At 43.7% G+C, this 16761-nt stretch overlaps 1 protein-coding gene across 1 annotated transcript in view; it reads left to right on the forward strand.

The window, feature by feature from the left end:
- The window catches only part of LOC130020537 (protein FAM13A-like), a 152491-nt gene extending 136191 nt beyond the window's left edge, over nt 1-16300 (forward strand). Inside the window, exons 7-8 of the mRNA XM_056111134.1 lie at nt 14997-15196; nt 16192-16300. Of these exons, the coding sequence (XP_055967109.1) occupies nt 14997-15196; nt 16192-16300 (309 nt within the window). The remainder of the gene's footprint in view (nt 1-14996; nt 15197-16191) is intronic.
- The last annotated feature ends 461 nt before the right edge of the window (nt 16301-16761 follow it).

Raw genomic sequence — 16761 nt, forward strand, 5'->3', positions numbered from 1 at the left:
ATGCCAGGCCTTGGCGCAAGGCCCAGCATGTTGCAATCCTTCATTAAAAACATACTGAATTCCATTGTTGTCAAATCCGCACCATGGTGTTTGAGATTAAATCTCACATTCGTTCACTGAGATCGGCGTGCCTTCCCAAATTCTGAGGCCTCTATTATTTTCCCTAATTATTCGAGTTGAATAGCTCTCCCTTCTGTCTTTGATTGTGTGCTCACTCGGTGCCAGGTACTAATGGAACATGAATCATCTCATTTAATTTTCCTCACGTCTCAGGAGGTCTGTGTTTTTAATTACACAGAGGAGGCTTTTAGGAAAAGTTAGAGGACTTCTCCCCCCAATCATGTAGCTAGCAACAAGGAGGGAGTTTAAAGCTGGCTTCTTCCTTTATAAACAGACATGTTGTGAAATAATGTGTTCACTTACAGCGATAAGGGGGGTTTTCAAACCATTGAAAATGTACTTTTACTAAAACCCGGCGACTGTTGGCACAGAGTTGAAGCTTTGCTACGCTGAGTGAGTGCTGCTGAACAGAGCAGATTCAGGCCTCAGTCACCACATGGACTCAGGCCTTTAGAATTTTCTGGAAGTTTTGTGGGCCAGGGTTCGTTTCCGGATTTGGCGAAAGGCGTGAAGAGCATTCCACGCTTTCCTCGCTTGTCATATGGACTGCATTAGGGAAAGCTTGGGTTGGGGATCGCTTTCCCTGTATCCCTTTGATCATCTGAAGGTCAGTCTCACACCAGCCTTGACAGACACAAGCAGAGACGTCGGTATCTGTCTGCTCTCCACAGCAGCCCGGTCCCGGGAAGGTTAAATGCTGTATTTCTTCTGTTACTGAGCTGGGAGGGGGAGTTCCACCCACCCTCCCCAGATATGCACCTTTATTATGGATTCATTGTTGAAATGAAAATGCATCACTAAACCACAATGTAGTGATAATTAACAGTCATGGGTGAAAGGATCTTTTCTAGAAGCTATCCCAGGAAGCAGGCCAATTGTAGCTGAACAGTGTGAGAAATCTTAAAGCATGGAGTCCCATAAACAAACACCTCACAGACTCGAGAAAATGTTTGCCCAGAATTCATCCGACAGAAGGTTAATGTCCAAGATATACAAAGCACTGATAGGACTAGACAAGCAAAAACAAACAACCCCATAAAAAGTGGAGTGAAGAGATGAACAGAAACATCCTCAAGGAAAACAGACAGGTGGCCAACAGGTTGATGAAGAACGTGCTCAGCATCACTTATGATCAGGGAAATGCAAATCAAAACAACAGTGAGAAAGCACCTCACCGCAGTGATGTTGGCATACATCGCAAAGAACACAGAACCATCAGTGTTAGCCATGGGGGCAAAAGGACCATACTGCAGATGGGAATGTCGACCGGTCCCCCCATTTTGGAAAGCAACAGGAAAGTTTTCTGAGAAAAGAACTACAGGATTTTTTCTCTCGGAAAACTAGGAATTGAGCTTCCATATAACCCGGGATTCCACTTTTTGGCATCTACCCCCCAGGGACCCGAAAACTCTACTTAGAAAAGACATTTGTGCCCCCATGTCTGTCTTCTTGGCAGAAGTTCCGAATCATCTCTAACCAGCTCCCTCCCCAGTTACATTTTTTGATGGGATTGGTTGTACTTGTTTTGTTTAGTTGCTTCGTCAGATAAGTGGTATCAAATATTTTCTTCCAGTTAATTCTGGTCATTGTTTCTTTTGGGGTACAATGTGTCTCTTAATTTGATGTGGTCTCATTAATTATCTTCGTTTCAGTTTGCTTGGCCAGTGGCATTGAATCACTGAAGATATCTATGGATTCAGTGTCTTTAAGTATTCTATGTTTTCCTCAGTATAATTTATGGGTTCTGATATCAAGGTTTTTAATTAATTTTAAGTTGGCTTTTGCATTGTTGTGTGAAAAGGGTCTGAGGTCGATTTTTGCTTTGACCAGTTTTTTTCAACACCATTTGTTGAAGAGACTTTTACTGCCCGACTTCATACTTATGATTCTTTTATCAAAGATTAGCTGCCCATATACCTGTAGATCTGTCTCTGTGCTTTCTTTTCTATTCCATTGGTCTTAGAGTCCTTATTCTAGTTCCACACTATTTTGATTACTATGCTTTACAGAATAATTTAAGGTTGGATAAAGACAAGTTTTCAGCCTTCTTTTTTCCTAGGATTGCTTTGACTCTTCAGGTGGTTTTACAACTCCATCTATATTTCAGCAGCTTTTGATCCGTCTTTCACAAATATCATGGATATTTTTATAGGGACTGTATTGAATCTGTATAACGTTTTAGGCAAGGTGACGCTTTGACTATGTTAATCCTTCCAAACTATGAAAAGGGTTCTGTTTCTGTTTCCTTGTGTCTTCATCAATTTTTATTTTATTTAATTTATTTATTTATTGAATCACTGTGGGAAAGGTTACAAAGCTTTCAGGTTTAGGTCTCAGTCATGCAAATATCAAACACATTTCCCTTTACCAATACTTATTTTTTACCATGAAGAACCCCAATAAAACCCCACCCCCCACCCCTCCCAGTCCCTGTGAGGCAGATGAATTCTAGTTAACACTCTATCTGCTTTGATTAGATTCATTGTTTCAATAAAAGATTCACCACTATTATTTAGAGTTTACCCCCCCCAAATCAGACATGCTGAAAAAGCATTGTGAAGTGATTTGCTTTCTACAGCTGGGTTCAAGAATTAAATGTTGGTTTTGGATTTCTGCTATTTTACTTATTGACCCTGGAAGTATTTCTACTGAAAGTCAGATAGTTAAGAAATTGGTTTCTGTGCTCTGGAGTCGCGGCCGTGCCAGAGAGCCGCTCGCGGGGGGCAACTGGTGACCTCGGTAGGGCGTGAAGGACGGACCAGAACGCCCCCCTTCCCATGAGGTTTTAGTCACTCCCACACCCCCGGCTCATACCTGCTGTCCACAAGGCTCCCATGCGGCCACCATCCTTCTTTCCAGAGAAGAGAGGGCGAATGGGGCAACACCCTTCCCCCTCCGGGCAGACATGATGGCCTGGATTAACGCATAGTCCGTTCACTTTTCTGCTCCAAGCTGCTGGGTTCTGCATTAAATCCTTGTGTTTCTGGGGCTGTGGCCATGCTCCAAACTTAACTCTGATTTTCAGGGAGAAACGTTGGGTGGTTTACTTCCCATTGATCACTTTGTATATAGAGAGATGTGTTTTGAGGAAAAGTCCGAGTTCCCGCAGACTCGAGCTGTGCTTGTAGAGGCTTCTGGTCACTGGGGTTCCATCTGGGGGAGGCGGGAGGCGGTACCTACCCCATCTGGGACTTCCCGATGATCTCGGCTCTTTTTGGAACCTGTTTTTTTTTTCCTCCGGGAGCTGTGGATCTCGCCCTCCATGTGGCCCTTCTCTTCGGCCGTCTTCATCAATTTTTTTTAGTAATGATTACTTCTTTTGTTAAGCAGATTCCCAGGTAAACTTGATTATCTGAAGCACAATTTTGAGTGAGATTTTTGTTTTAATTTTTCTCACTTCTATTTCATTGTTTACAAATAATAATGCCATGAATTCTTGCATGCTGATTTTTCAGCCTGCTACTTTACTACATGAGTTTTTTTTTAAGAGGGACTTCTTTTGTTCTTGAGTCTTTAGGATTTTCCAAGGATAGTATCATTTTATCTATAAGTAGTGAGATTTTGACTTTTTTTTTTGGCTTTTTGGGTCATACCTGGCAATGCACGGGGGTTACTCCTAACTCTGCACTCAGGAATCACTCCTGGTGGTGCTCAGGGGACCATATGGAGTGCTGGGAATTGAACTCGGGTTGGCCGCGTGCAAGGCAAATGCCTTACCTGCAGTGCTATCGCTCCAGCCTCAAGAGTTTGACTTCTTGACTGGTTTGAATGCCTTTCTCCCCTGGTTTCTCACACAAGTACTATGTTGAATAATAGTGGTGAGGATGGACAATTTTTTCCTGTGTTTGATCTTTGAGGAAAGGTTTTTAGTTTTTCCGCATTGAGTATGATTTGGGTTTGTGACAAATGGCTTTAATGAGGTTGAAGAAAATTATTTATCCCCATTTTATTGAGAGTTTTTTTCATGAATAGGTGTTAGATCTTTTCAGGTGCTTTCTCTCTATATATATGTATATATTAACATGATCTATGATTTTTATTTTCCCTTAAAAAATAAGAATATTGGTTGTCTTCATACTCTTGTGAAATAATAATGTGAGATTATTTCTGGGGTTGAGGGAATACATAGTCTAAGATATGAAACGTCAATAAGAGATTCAGATTCATGACTAAGTCTTGGAAGAGATGCTAGCCAAGCCAGTAAAAGTTATGGGTACACTGCTCTCACAGCTGAAACTCTGGGGTACCCTCAGGAGGGAAACAGGCCTAGTCCACAGCCACTACTGTGGAAACTGCCAGCCCAGTTCTACAGATCCTGGGATCCTGCATCAACACATCCAAATTTCACTGTACTGACATCGCAGTAGGAGTACACCAAATTAGATGGGACAGTAACATGGAAGCCAACTAAGCTTAAAAGAAGTAAGTAAAGACCCTCCCGTTGATCATCAATTTGCTCGAGCGGGCCCAGTAACGTCTCCATTGGAGACTTTGTTGTTACTGTGTCTGGCATATCGAATACTCTCGGTAGCTTGCCAGGCTCTCCGAGAGGGGCGGAGGAATCGAACTTGGGTCGGCCATGTTGGCTGCGTGCAAGGCAGACGCCCTACCCGCTGTGCTATCGCTCCAGCCAACTAAGCTTAATAGACAAAAACAATAATAAGACTCAACTAATAACTAATAGCGTAGTAAACCCTCAGACAAGGACTTAATGACCCCATGATGAGATAGAGCAATGTTCACAATTTTTTTAGTGTAGTATTTTTTGATAATTCAACTATCCATTTAGTTGTAACAAGCAGTATTGAATATTTTGTACCTGCTAGCTAAGGGCCAGGGTTGGAAAATCGGGCACATGGTGGAAGTTTACTGTAGTTGGTGGGATTGGCTTCGGAGCATTGAATACCTGTAACAGTTGTATACTATGAACAACTCAGTACATCGTGGTGTTTAAATAAAGAAAAAAAAAACTCAACATCCATTCAGATTTAGATGTTTCACATATACATATATATACACACACTCTTTCTGTTCTGACTTGTGTGTTTCTCTTTGATGGACAAAGAGAATCTTTGGAGATGGCTGATAAGGAATCTGCAGCGTTCTTTGTTCACATCCTGAGTATAACAAGAAATGATTTCTGTTAATGAATAAAAGTCATAAAAGTATTGAAAATATAGGGGCTGATTCCTATTTAATTTCACTTCAAAAACTGAACGGAGACCACTTTCTCGCACGTGGGCAAAACTCAATTCTAATTCAATGAAAGGCCTCAATATCAGTTTTTGATATCAATATCAGAATTGAGCTTCCATAGGACCCAGCAGTTCCACTTTTTGGTATCTAACCCGAGGACCCAAAATACTATATCCTGCAAAGACTGAGTATCTGCCTAAATACCTCATTGCATAAGATGAGTATTCTGGGGGGGTGAGGGTGGGGGTTCTGGAGAAGAGTTAACATAATTTTTTTTTGCTTTTTGGGTCACACCCGGCGATGCTCAGGGGTTACTCCTGGCACTGCACCCAGGAATCACTCCTGGTGGTGCTCGGGGGACTGTATGGGATGCTGGGAATCAATCTGGGTTGGCCGCATGCAAGGCAAACGCCCTACCTGCTGTGCTATTGCTATAAATATAACATATTTTAGATGTATGGAATTCCACGTCTAACTTGGCGTTTTATGGGCATCATTAAAGCATTGGGTTAATAATAAGTTAGATGACATGACCCTCAGTAAGTTGATGGAAGGACTTTTCAATCCCTGTCTCTGCCTCCCGTTTCACAGCTTCCGAAGTCCAGGAGTGAGGGGTCGATCCAGGCCTACCGGGTCCCGCAGCCAGAGCTGTCTGGTGGCGTCCCTCAGCTCACTCTGCGGCAAAGCCACCGCCTGGCCCGCTGGGATGGCCGGAGATCATCGGAGGCCGCTGGAGATGCCAGGAGGGGCTCCAGGTTGGTGTGTTTCTCCGCCGTCTGTCACGTGCCCTTCCTGCTCTGGGCCACATGGATGCAGATGTTCGCTTGGGTCTACCCCTGGCTCAGCAGCTTGCAGACATGGCAGGCTCTTTAAAATTCATGCTAAGTTTTGATAACTTTATGACTGATTTTTTTTTAATTATTCTGGCTGGAGCGATAGCACAGCAGGTAGGGCGTTCGCCTTACAAGCGGCCAACATAGCCGACCCGAGTTCGAGTCCTCAGCCCCTCTTGGAGAGCCCAGCAAGCTACCGAGAGTATTCGATATGCCAGACACAGTAACAACAAAGTCTCCAATGGAGACGTTACTGGGCCCGCTCGAGCAAATCGACGATCAACGGGAGGGCCTTTACCTTTACCTTTTTATTCTGAGCATGGCACTGGGAACAGCCTCTAGCATTTTCCCCTACCACCACCCCCCAAAAACCAGTTGAACGTCACTTTTTTAATTCCTTTTTACAGTATGTTCAGTCATCAATATTATCTGCAATTAAAGGGTAAGTTGAAGTTATTCCCAGAATGGAATCTCACGATGAGTGTTGGGTATCGCCTTTAGCCATTATGTGGCACACTCCACCCAAAAGCGACGTTCTTCAGATAGACTTGAAGAATAAGGCATGTGGATTTGGGGAAAATAGGTTAAATAGGGTCCAAATCTTATTTTTCCTTCTGAGAATTTATCTTTAATTTTAACGTAATGCCTCATTGTACAGTTAAAATCGTTCCATAACAAGATGTTTCAAGAGTGAGAGGGACAGGCTGGCCTGGTTCAGGCAATGAAAGGTGTAGTAAGTTCTGCCCTTAAGAAGACGAAGGAAAAGTGAGTGCCGATCAAGTAATCACTGTTAAATACACGTTTCCTGGGCTAGACTGAGAAAGACAAGGGGCAATTTTGTTAGTTGGTGACTTTTATTTTATTTATTTTTAATTTTATTGAATCACCATGAGATAGTCACAAGCTTTCATGTTTGGGTTACAATCACACAATGATCAAACCCCCATCCCTCCACCAGTGCACATTCCCCATCATCAATATCCTTGGTATAACCCCCCCTTTCCCACCCTCCCCCTGCCTCCATGGCAGACATGCTTCCCCATAATCTCTCTCTGCTTTGGGGCGTTATGGTTTGCAATACAGACCCCGAGAGGTTATCATGTTTGGTCCTTTATCTACTTTCTGCACACATCTCCCATCCTGTCCGGTTCCTCCAGCCATCGTTTTCTTAGTGATCCCTTCTCTATCCCAGCTGCCTTCTCCCCTTTGCTCATGAGGCAGGCTTCCAGCTATGGAGCAATCTACCTGTCCCATGTATCTACTGTCCTTAGGTGTCAGCCTCATGTTATGTTGTTTTATACTCCCAAAGCACTACACAAGTTGGTGACTTTTAAGGAAAGCAAATGTGAGTTAAAATGAATTGAACATGTTGTGTGGACTACAAGACCTGTTAGTGGTTCCCAGAAGGGAGTGGCTCTAAATCTGGGCTGAGGGGAGAGTTGTATGGTGAAAGATAGAACCAAACTTCCAGTTGTGAACTCGGTGTGGTACGTATATATGCGGATTGTTAATGGTCCATGCTGAAAGTGTGTTATAAAATGATGGCGCTGTCCAAGGAAAACTTTAGGAAAGCAAAGCTGAGGCCAGAGGGATAGTCCAGTGGGGGAGAGGGGAAGGGGGCACAAGGTTGATGCTGACCTGGGCTTGATCCTGGCACCCTGTATGGTCCCCTGAGCCTGCCGGGGGTGATTCCTGAGCTCAGAGAGCCAGGAGGAAGCACACACACACACACACACACACACACACACACACACACACACATACACACTCAACCAAAAAGCAAAGCCCAAAACTCAAAAATGATGCTCTTGATATTAGGGTGAGTGGGACCTCTCCCAGACAGGAGAATCAAGGTCAGGCATTTCTGGGTGAAACACACACACACACACACACACACACACACACACACACTCAACCAAAAAGCGAAGTCCAAAATTCAAAAATGTTGCTCTTGATATTAGGGTGAGTGGGATCTCTCCCAAACAGGAGAATCAAGGTCAGGCATTTCTGGGTGAAACACACACACACACACACACACACACACACACACACAACTAAAAAGCAAAGCCCAAAACTCAAAAATGATGCTCTTGATATTAGGGTGAGTGGGACCTCTCCCAGACAGGAGAATCAAGGTCAGGCATTTCTGGGTGAAACACACACACACACACACACACACACACACACACACACACTCAACCAAAAAGCGAAGTCCAAAATTCAAAAATGTTGCTCTTGATATTAGGGTGAGTGGGATCTCTCCCAAACAGGAGAATCAAGGTCAGGCATTTCTGGGTGAAACACACACACGCACACACACACACACACACACACACACACACACGGACATGTTCAAGGACAACCTGGCAGAGAAACACACTTGCCGCCGGGCGTCGGGCCACCTGCAGAGTGGACCTGAGCGCCTGGGGTCAGAGGGCGAGGCTAAGGGTCCGGACGTGACTCAGCAGTGCAGCGTCTGTCCAGCCGGTGGAGGCCGGGGGTGTGAGGGCCGCGACCAGCTCCCGCACCAGCCTCGAGGGTAGTCGCAGAACTACCAGCAGAGAAAACATACAAAATCTTGCATTTTAGAAGTTCCAGGGGCAATGCCACGGGAAGAAATACCCCAGGAGCGGGAGAAGTTCCAGAGGCCAGCAGGGAGGCCCAGGGCTGCCCAGTCAGACTCGGGCCCCGAGAAGAGTGACAAGTGCGGGAGATCTTTGTGCCTGCGGGTCGGGCAGAAGGAAGCCGGTGCTGAGGGGAAGACTAAGTCCCCGAGAGGTGTTTTCAGCTGCTGCTGACTCTGTCATCTTGGCTATTGTAGCACTGTGGCACTGTCCTCCCGTGGTTCATTGATTTACTGAAGTGGGCCCAGTAATGTCTCCGTTGTGAGATTTGCTGTTACTGTGTTTGGCATATCGAGTACGTCATGGGGAGCTTGCCAGGCTTTGCCGTGCAGGCTGAATACTCTCGGTAGCTTGCTGGGCTCTCCGAGAGGGACAGAGGAATCGAACCCAAGCTGGCCATGTGCAAGGCAAATGCCCCACCCACTGTGCTATTGCTTGTTAAAAATAAAATTCACAGTCAGAGAGGTAGTACAGAGAGGAAGAGGAAGGGGCTCACCTTGAATGTGGTTTGACCAGGTTTGACCCCTGGCCCCCGAGATGGTCCCTGAGCAAGAGGCAGGAGCAAGCCCTGAGCATCGCTGGGTGTGGCTGAGAGAGAGAGAGAGAGAGAGGAGAGAGACAGACAGACAGAGACAGAGAGAGAGACAGACAGACACACAGAGACAGACACACAGAGAGACACTGACAGAGAGAGAGAGAAAGAGGAGAGAGACAGACAGACAGAGACAGAGAGAGAGACAGACAGACACACAGAGAGACACTGACAGAGAGATAGAGACAGAGAGACAGAAAAAGAAAAGACTTGAGATAAACTAGATTTGTAGGCCCAAGAGTTAATCTATGGAGCGGGAAAATGCTAATTTTGCAAGCCAGGAGGGAATACAACAGGGAGCCATAACGGGCCTAGGAACCAGGGGCAGCCCCCAAAGGCAGGTTGGCCCACAGACCCCTCACATCCTGGCGTCTGTGATCTGGCTAGCTGCAGCATTCTGTGCCTTCTGTGTCTGCACTCCCCGGCTGGGTTCGCGCCTGCAGTGGTCCGAGGACATGCAGGGTGCCGGAATGTGCTTTTCAACGTTCTGCACTTGGGACAGGGGCGTCGAGCTGGGGATCGGTTGTCCAGAACAACTGCCGTCGCTGCGACCTGCCCAGCGGCGGTTCCTGGGACACTGGTTAGAAAACAGGGTGTGTCCCCCCTTTCCTGCCTGTCACCCTGCAGCCAGGAGGGTGTGCACCATTCACACCATGGGAGGGACGGATGCTGGAGACTAACCTTGGACCTTGAGAAAAAGTCAGAATTGATTAAGGACACAAAATACGGAGACTTTAAGATATTTTTCTTTTGTGAAAAGCCAGCATTCAATAATTGGGGGGGGAAAGAACGAATGTAGGTTTCTCTCCCTAAAACGCTTGCTGAAAGAATGCTTAAACGGCCTCACGTGAAAGAATGGTGAGAGAAGTCCCCGTGTTGGCTCTTCCGTCTCATCTTTTACTTGTTGAATGAGAAAACGAAGGTGATGAAAGTTCCCTGCGCAGTGGATGGCCAGGTAGGCGCTTCCTGCAGGGATATGGATTGGGTCTCTGATCTACAAGTTGAGGTGGGAAGGGCACAGCTCGGTCACTCTAGCCATTTTTTCTTATGTTTTGACTCCCACTTAAATAAATGCATGTCCATGAGTGTGCATTTCTTATATACTCTCCAGAATTTTTGTTGCTGTTGTTGTTTTGGGGTCGACACCCAGCAGTGCTCAGGGCTTCCTCCTGGCTCTGAGCTCCGGGATCACTCCCAGTGGGCTCAGGGATGCTGGCGGACAAACATGGATCTTCTAAGTGCCCTCTCTGCTGTATTGTCTCTCCAGCCCCCTCATTGGTGCTTTTGAATAAAGCCTTGAAGAACTGACTCCTTTACTGAGAAGTTTAGGAAAACTGTCCTTGTCTCCCCTTGCTGCTTCTTGCATCACACACAGACTCATCCAAACTACGTCCCATCTCAGCCATAAATCTGTGGCATCCAACTCAAGGTTCTTATGTTTTTGCTCTCTCTAAACCTCTTTATAGATTGTGAGGCAAAATATTAAAAGTGGAGATAATCAAAATTGATGCAACTAAAAATAAGTGTTTGTCTTTTATATAGCTTCGTAGTGAAATATGCCAATTTTCTTTAAAAAAAATGAACAGCACAGTTGGCTTTGTGTCCAGTTCCTTTCCCAAGCAAACTTTTGGTTAGCTCTTTAGTATTAAATAGATAACTCTCTTAACGTTTTCTTTTGGATGCTTTCTCTTTTGACTTTCACAGTATACCGGTTGCCCTGGTATAAAGTTGGCACTATTTGTGAAGTATATTGTTGTGTTAATACATTGTGGGCTAGCATATTGTTGTTTGCTAATGCAATATTTATCTGCTCTCCTCAACATTTTGAAAGCAGTTGTCAAGAATCATTTAGCTGGGATTTTCCTAGTACTGACTTTCTTTCAGTTGTGCTTTGACCAAAAAACAAATAAACAAAAAAAAAAAAACCCAAACAGACAAACAAAAAAAAACAACCAACCAACCTCCACAATCTTTACTTGTCTGACCTATCTTTGAGTTAGATTGGGTTTTTTAAAACTTTATTTTCAAGAGATTCACTGGGTGACATTTGAAATAAAGTGAGTTTGATTTTACAGTGCAGGGGTCAATCCCTGAGACTCACAGATGCACAAGGCAGGTGAATCTACCATGAAGTCACATGCCAGTCCCTATAAAATGATCATTTTTTGGGGGGGGGACTTCTAACCAGTGCTCAGAGGACCCGGAAAACATTCCCAGCAGTACTCTCTCAGGTTCTTAGGGCCCGGTGGTCTGTTGCTGCTTAGGCCCAGGGATGCTGTGAGGACATAGGAGAGCACGCATTCCCAATATTCTACCCAAGTTGTCCTCCCAGGCCTGTTTGAGCTTGGCACAGAGGAGCCAGTGTGACTTGTCGTTCATTATTTAAAAAAAAAACTTGAAAAATTGGGATAGAAGAAACTTCCTCAAGGTAGTAACAGCCGTTTACAACAAATCTGCAACCAGCATCATGCTCAATGGTGAAAACTAAAAGCCTTCCCTCTGATATCAGTCATATAGCAGTTATTCTATATGGCATTGGAAGTTCTCTAGCTTTAGCAATTAGGCAAGAAGAAGAAATTAAAAGATTCATTTGGAGGCTCTGCAGCAATAGCACAGCAAGTATGACATTTGCCTTGCACGTGGCCAACCCGGGTTCGATTCCCAGCATCCCATATGGTCCCCTGAGCATCGCCAGGGTGTGACCCAAAAAGCAAATAATAAGAATAATAATAAAATAAAAATCGTTGTTTAAAAAAAAGATTCATTTGGAAATGAAGAACTTAAACTATCACTACACGCAGGTGATATGACAATACAGAGAGGATTCCACTAAAACACTCTTAGAAAAAAATTACCAGTACAGCAAATAGCAGGTTATAAGATCATCACACAGAACTCTGTGGCATTCCTGTTTGCAAATAATGAACTCAAAGAGATGATAAAAAGTTGCTCTATATCAAGCAGTTTCCAGAAACATCAATCACCTTGGCTCAACTTCAAACTAATTATATTAAAGACCTATACCTTAAAAACTATAAGTAACTTATGAAAGACATAGAAGAAAGCATCATGAAATGGGAAAATATTCTATGATTCTAGATAGGAAGAAGCAATATGGTCATAATGGTCCATCCTGCCAAGATTGTTAATAGATCCAATGCAATCTTCACCTAAATTCCAGTGGGTTTTTTTTCAAGGACATATAGTGATCATAATAAAATTTGCACAGAACCATAAAACACTCCGAAGAGCCAAAGCCATCCTGAGAAAAAAGGCCCCCTCCCGTTGATCATCGATTTGCTCGAGCGGGCCCAGTAACGTCTCCATTGGAGACTTTGTTGTTACTGTGTCTGGCATATCGAATACTCTCGGTAGCTTGCCGGGCTCTCCGAGAGGGGCGGAGGAATCGAACTTGGGTCGGCCATGTTGGCCGCGTGCAAGGCGAACACCCTACCCGCTGTGCTATCGCTCCAGCCCTCGAGAAAAAAGGAAATTAGTATTTTTCACATTACCTAACTTGAAACTATACTATAAAGCTATAGAAATAAAGACAACAAAGTAGTAGAAGAAGGGATGGCTGATCAGGATTAAAACCCGGAGAGAAACACTTCTCTCTCCATACAGTTGACTTATGACAGAGCAGCCGGGTACGTGAAGGAAGGGTAGACTCTTCAAAATCACTGCTGGGAAAACTGGATGGCCACATGCAAAAAAATAATAAAACTGGATTCATATCTCACACTGGGACCCAAACTACAACAGTCAACCCTAAAAATTGTTATTTTTAGGAGGCGGTTTGGGGAGTGAGAGGGAACCTTGGTGGACGATGTGGACAATGGGGTTGGGTTTAAAGTTGGAACATTGTATCCCTGAAACTCTATTATTAGCAATTTTGTAAATGGCATCTAAATTTTTAAATGTTTATAGATGTATATATATATATATATATATATATACATACATATACATATATATCAATCATTGTTTTCTCGTGTTACATCAACTACAGTAACATTCTAAACGTTTTTTTTTAAGTTCCTGGAAACAAGAATGAGAACACTAGCTATAAGACATGTGGGACATAGCAAAAGAAGTATCAATAAGGCAGCAAAGTTTTATATAAAGCCTCAGAGCAGGAAAGGGGTATATCAGAAAACAAGAGAAAGCTCAAATAAACTGATCTCATTTCAAGGAACTAGAATGAAAGAGCAAAGGAATCCTTAAGTCAGTAAGAAAATAGGAAAGCTGGAAATGAGAAAAATGGTTAAAGAGATAATACAGAATGTCACTAAAACTAGATCCAGAGACATGCTACTCATGCCTTGCATGAGTGATACCTTTGATGTGCACAGATGCACGCCTGCACACACACACACACACACACACACACACACACACACACACACACACCAATAGAGACCATAGAGATAGTACATAGGTTAAGGCGCAACCTTGCAGGCAGGCAGTTCCCAGTTTGATATCCAGTCCGCGTGGTCCCCAAAGTGTTTCTGGGTGAATTCCTGTAGGTCCCCCAAGATCTCCAGAATGGCTTGGGAAGCTCCCAGCTCCGTGTTCCTGGGGTCTCCCGTTGAACCACTATCCAAGAATAATTCGTGAGATTAGGGCTCAGGAGAACCGCTTGGAAGGATACAACCCCCAGATTAGTAAGATCAAGAACTGGTTCCAAACCCTTATCTATGCTCAAGAAGAAAAGAGAGAAAATCCAATGAATGAATATTGTTTAAATTAATTAGAGGGTAAGTTATAACATACCACAGAAATATAAAATGTTATGAGACCTCTGAGACCATCTTCATGTTACATAAAAAGAAATGGATGAGAATGTATTTGTTGTGTTTTGGGCCATACTCAGCAGTGCTCGGGGCTTGCTTCTGGCTTACTCTTTGCTCAGGAATTGTTGCTGGCAGGCTGAGGAGATCTTATGTGGTGCTGGGAGTTACATTTTGGTTGCTGCATGCAACGCAAGCACTTTAACAACTTTTCTCTCTCAAGCTCAAAATGAACATTCTTAATATCAGACGCCATCCCATGATAGAATCAGGAGAAAACAAAACATTTGAGCACACCAGTTGTTCAAGCAAGAACAGTTAAATAGTAATGAGAAGTATTTCTCCCATACAAAATCTCTGGTCCAGGATTTTTCCTGCCAAACCCAGTCCTACCAAACCTTCAAAGATGACCTATCCTTTTCAACTCATCCAAAAGTCTGAAGGAACAAGAATTCTTTCATCTTTCATAAGATCAACATTACCTTGGTATCAAACACAGACACAGGTACCACAAAGAAACTCTCAGACCAGTATCCCTTTTTGAACTCAGATGAAAAGATCCTCAAAAATCTAAGCCAACCAAATCCCACGATATACTCAAAGAATCATAATGAAGTGGAATTGATTCCAGCAATGCGACAATGGCCCAGTAGGTTATATGCAAATAAATTAGTGCGTACACCGCATTGACATCAGAAACAATAAACATCAGATGAGCACATTTACAGATACAGAGAAGTCTTAACAAACATCAGCATCCACTTCTGATAGTGACTCAATAAAAGGGGGCTAGAAGAAACATGCTGTGGCCTAGTGACCCTCATCCACCTCATCCCTACAGCTGATGTCATCTTTAGTGCTGATCGACAGAAAGCTGTTTCTCTACAATCAGCTCAGACAGGGCTACCAGCTCTCATCAGTGTCATTCAACACAGTGTTGGAAATCTTCCCTCATTTGCTCTCGTGTTTCCGTTCTGTTGAGTCTGTGCTTCGGGTGTATGGCTGGACCCTCACTCATGTCATTGGTATGACTGAAGTCCTGTAGCCTGTTACCATGACTTCTCGTTCTGTTTTCCCTCCTTGATTTCTTTCCATCTCTGTCCTCTCCTTCTCTAAACACTGGGCTCAAGCATGATCGTAGCACCTCCCATTGACTAAAATACTTTTCCTCATTTAGTATTCTGTATTCCGTAGATAAGTGAGATCATCCTAGTTTGTCTTTCTTCTTCTGACTTTCTTCACTCAGCATGAAATCTACTAGTTCCAACCATGTTGCAGCAGATTCCATGATCTCATCGTTCCTTGCAGCTGCATAGTATTCCATTGTGTATATATATATATCACATCTTTATAATCCTTCTGTCACTGAACACCGAGGTTGATTCCATATCTCAGCTATTGTACTGAGTGCAGTAATGAAGAACACTGTGCATATGTCCTTTTGAGAGTGTTTTGATGTCCTGGGGATAGATGCCCAAAAGTAGAATTGCTGAGTCATATGGCAGTTCAATTCTAAGTTTACTGAGAACTCTCCAAACTGTGTTCCACAGGGATTGTACCAGAAAACATTCCTACCGGCAGTGGATAAGAATTCAAAAGGAATAAAATTCTTAAGAGTAAATTTAACCAAGGAGGCCAGATATCTGAAAACTGAAAGGCACTGTTGGAAGCAATTAAAGATATAAGATAACTGTATTTCTGGATTGGAAGAAGAATATTTTTAAAGTATCTATGCTGCCAAAAGCAATCGCAGACTTGCTATAATCCCTGTCCAGATTTAAATGGTAATTTTTCACTGAAATAGAGCAAAGATAGAGTTGCCCAAAAGGATTAGCATTGGCATAACAGTGGATACATGCCAATGAAGCCTAACAGAGCCCATAAATAAGCTAGCATATCTATAATTATGAATCGTTGACTAGAAAGCCAAGACTCTACCTGTTAGAATGATGAGCATCGAAAGAGAAGTGTAGGTAAGAATGTGTAGAAAAGGAAACCTTTGGATTGTACGTGGGAATATAAATTGGTATAAACAGGTATAAGAGGCAGTTTGGGAACAGCTTCCAAAACTTTGACGAGAACTGCCTTATGACCCGAGAGCCCATCCAGGGCATCTATCAGAAGACAGTTCAGCCCAAACCTTAAAGGGGTATCTCAGTGCTGTCACCAGATCCTTAGACAGCACGGCCAGGTCTGCCTGTAAATAAGCAGATAAGGGAAATTGTGCCATCAGTGAAACTGACATGTGCAAACACAGAGACAAAAAAAAAAAATACATGAAAAGAGAAGCCGTGCCACTCAGAACTTCACAGGTTAGCCTAGAAGACATTTTGACCGGTGATTCTAGCCAGTTTTGGAGAGACACTTGATGCTCTCACTGACCTGTGAAGTCTAAAACTGTCAAACTCGTGAAAGTTGACGGGGGCCCCTGAAAGCAGAGGGTGCAGGATCTGCTTGTTGGGGAGAGTGGTAGCAGCTCTTCAAAATGTTTGACGTTTCCGCTACGACGTGAAGACGTGCTCGGGTCTGGTGGAAGCAGAGTTGCTATGTGGTGTTCTTGAAATCTTGAAATTGGCCGAGTAAGTAGATCTTAATTGTTCTCGCCA

Source organism: Sorex fumeus, unplaced genomic scaffold, assembly GCF_029834395.1.
Source record: "Sorex fumeus unplaced genomic scaffold, SorFum_2.1 ptg000013l, whole genome shotgun sequence".
Taxonomy (NCBI): domain Eukaryota; kingdom Metazoa; phylum Chordata; class Mammalia; order Eulipotyphla; family Soricidae; genus Sorex; species Sorex fumeus.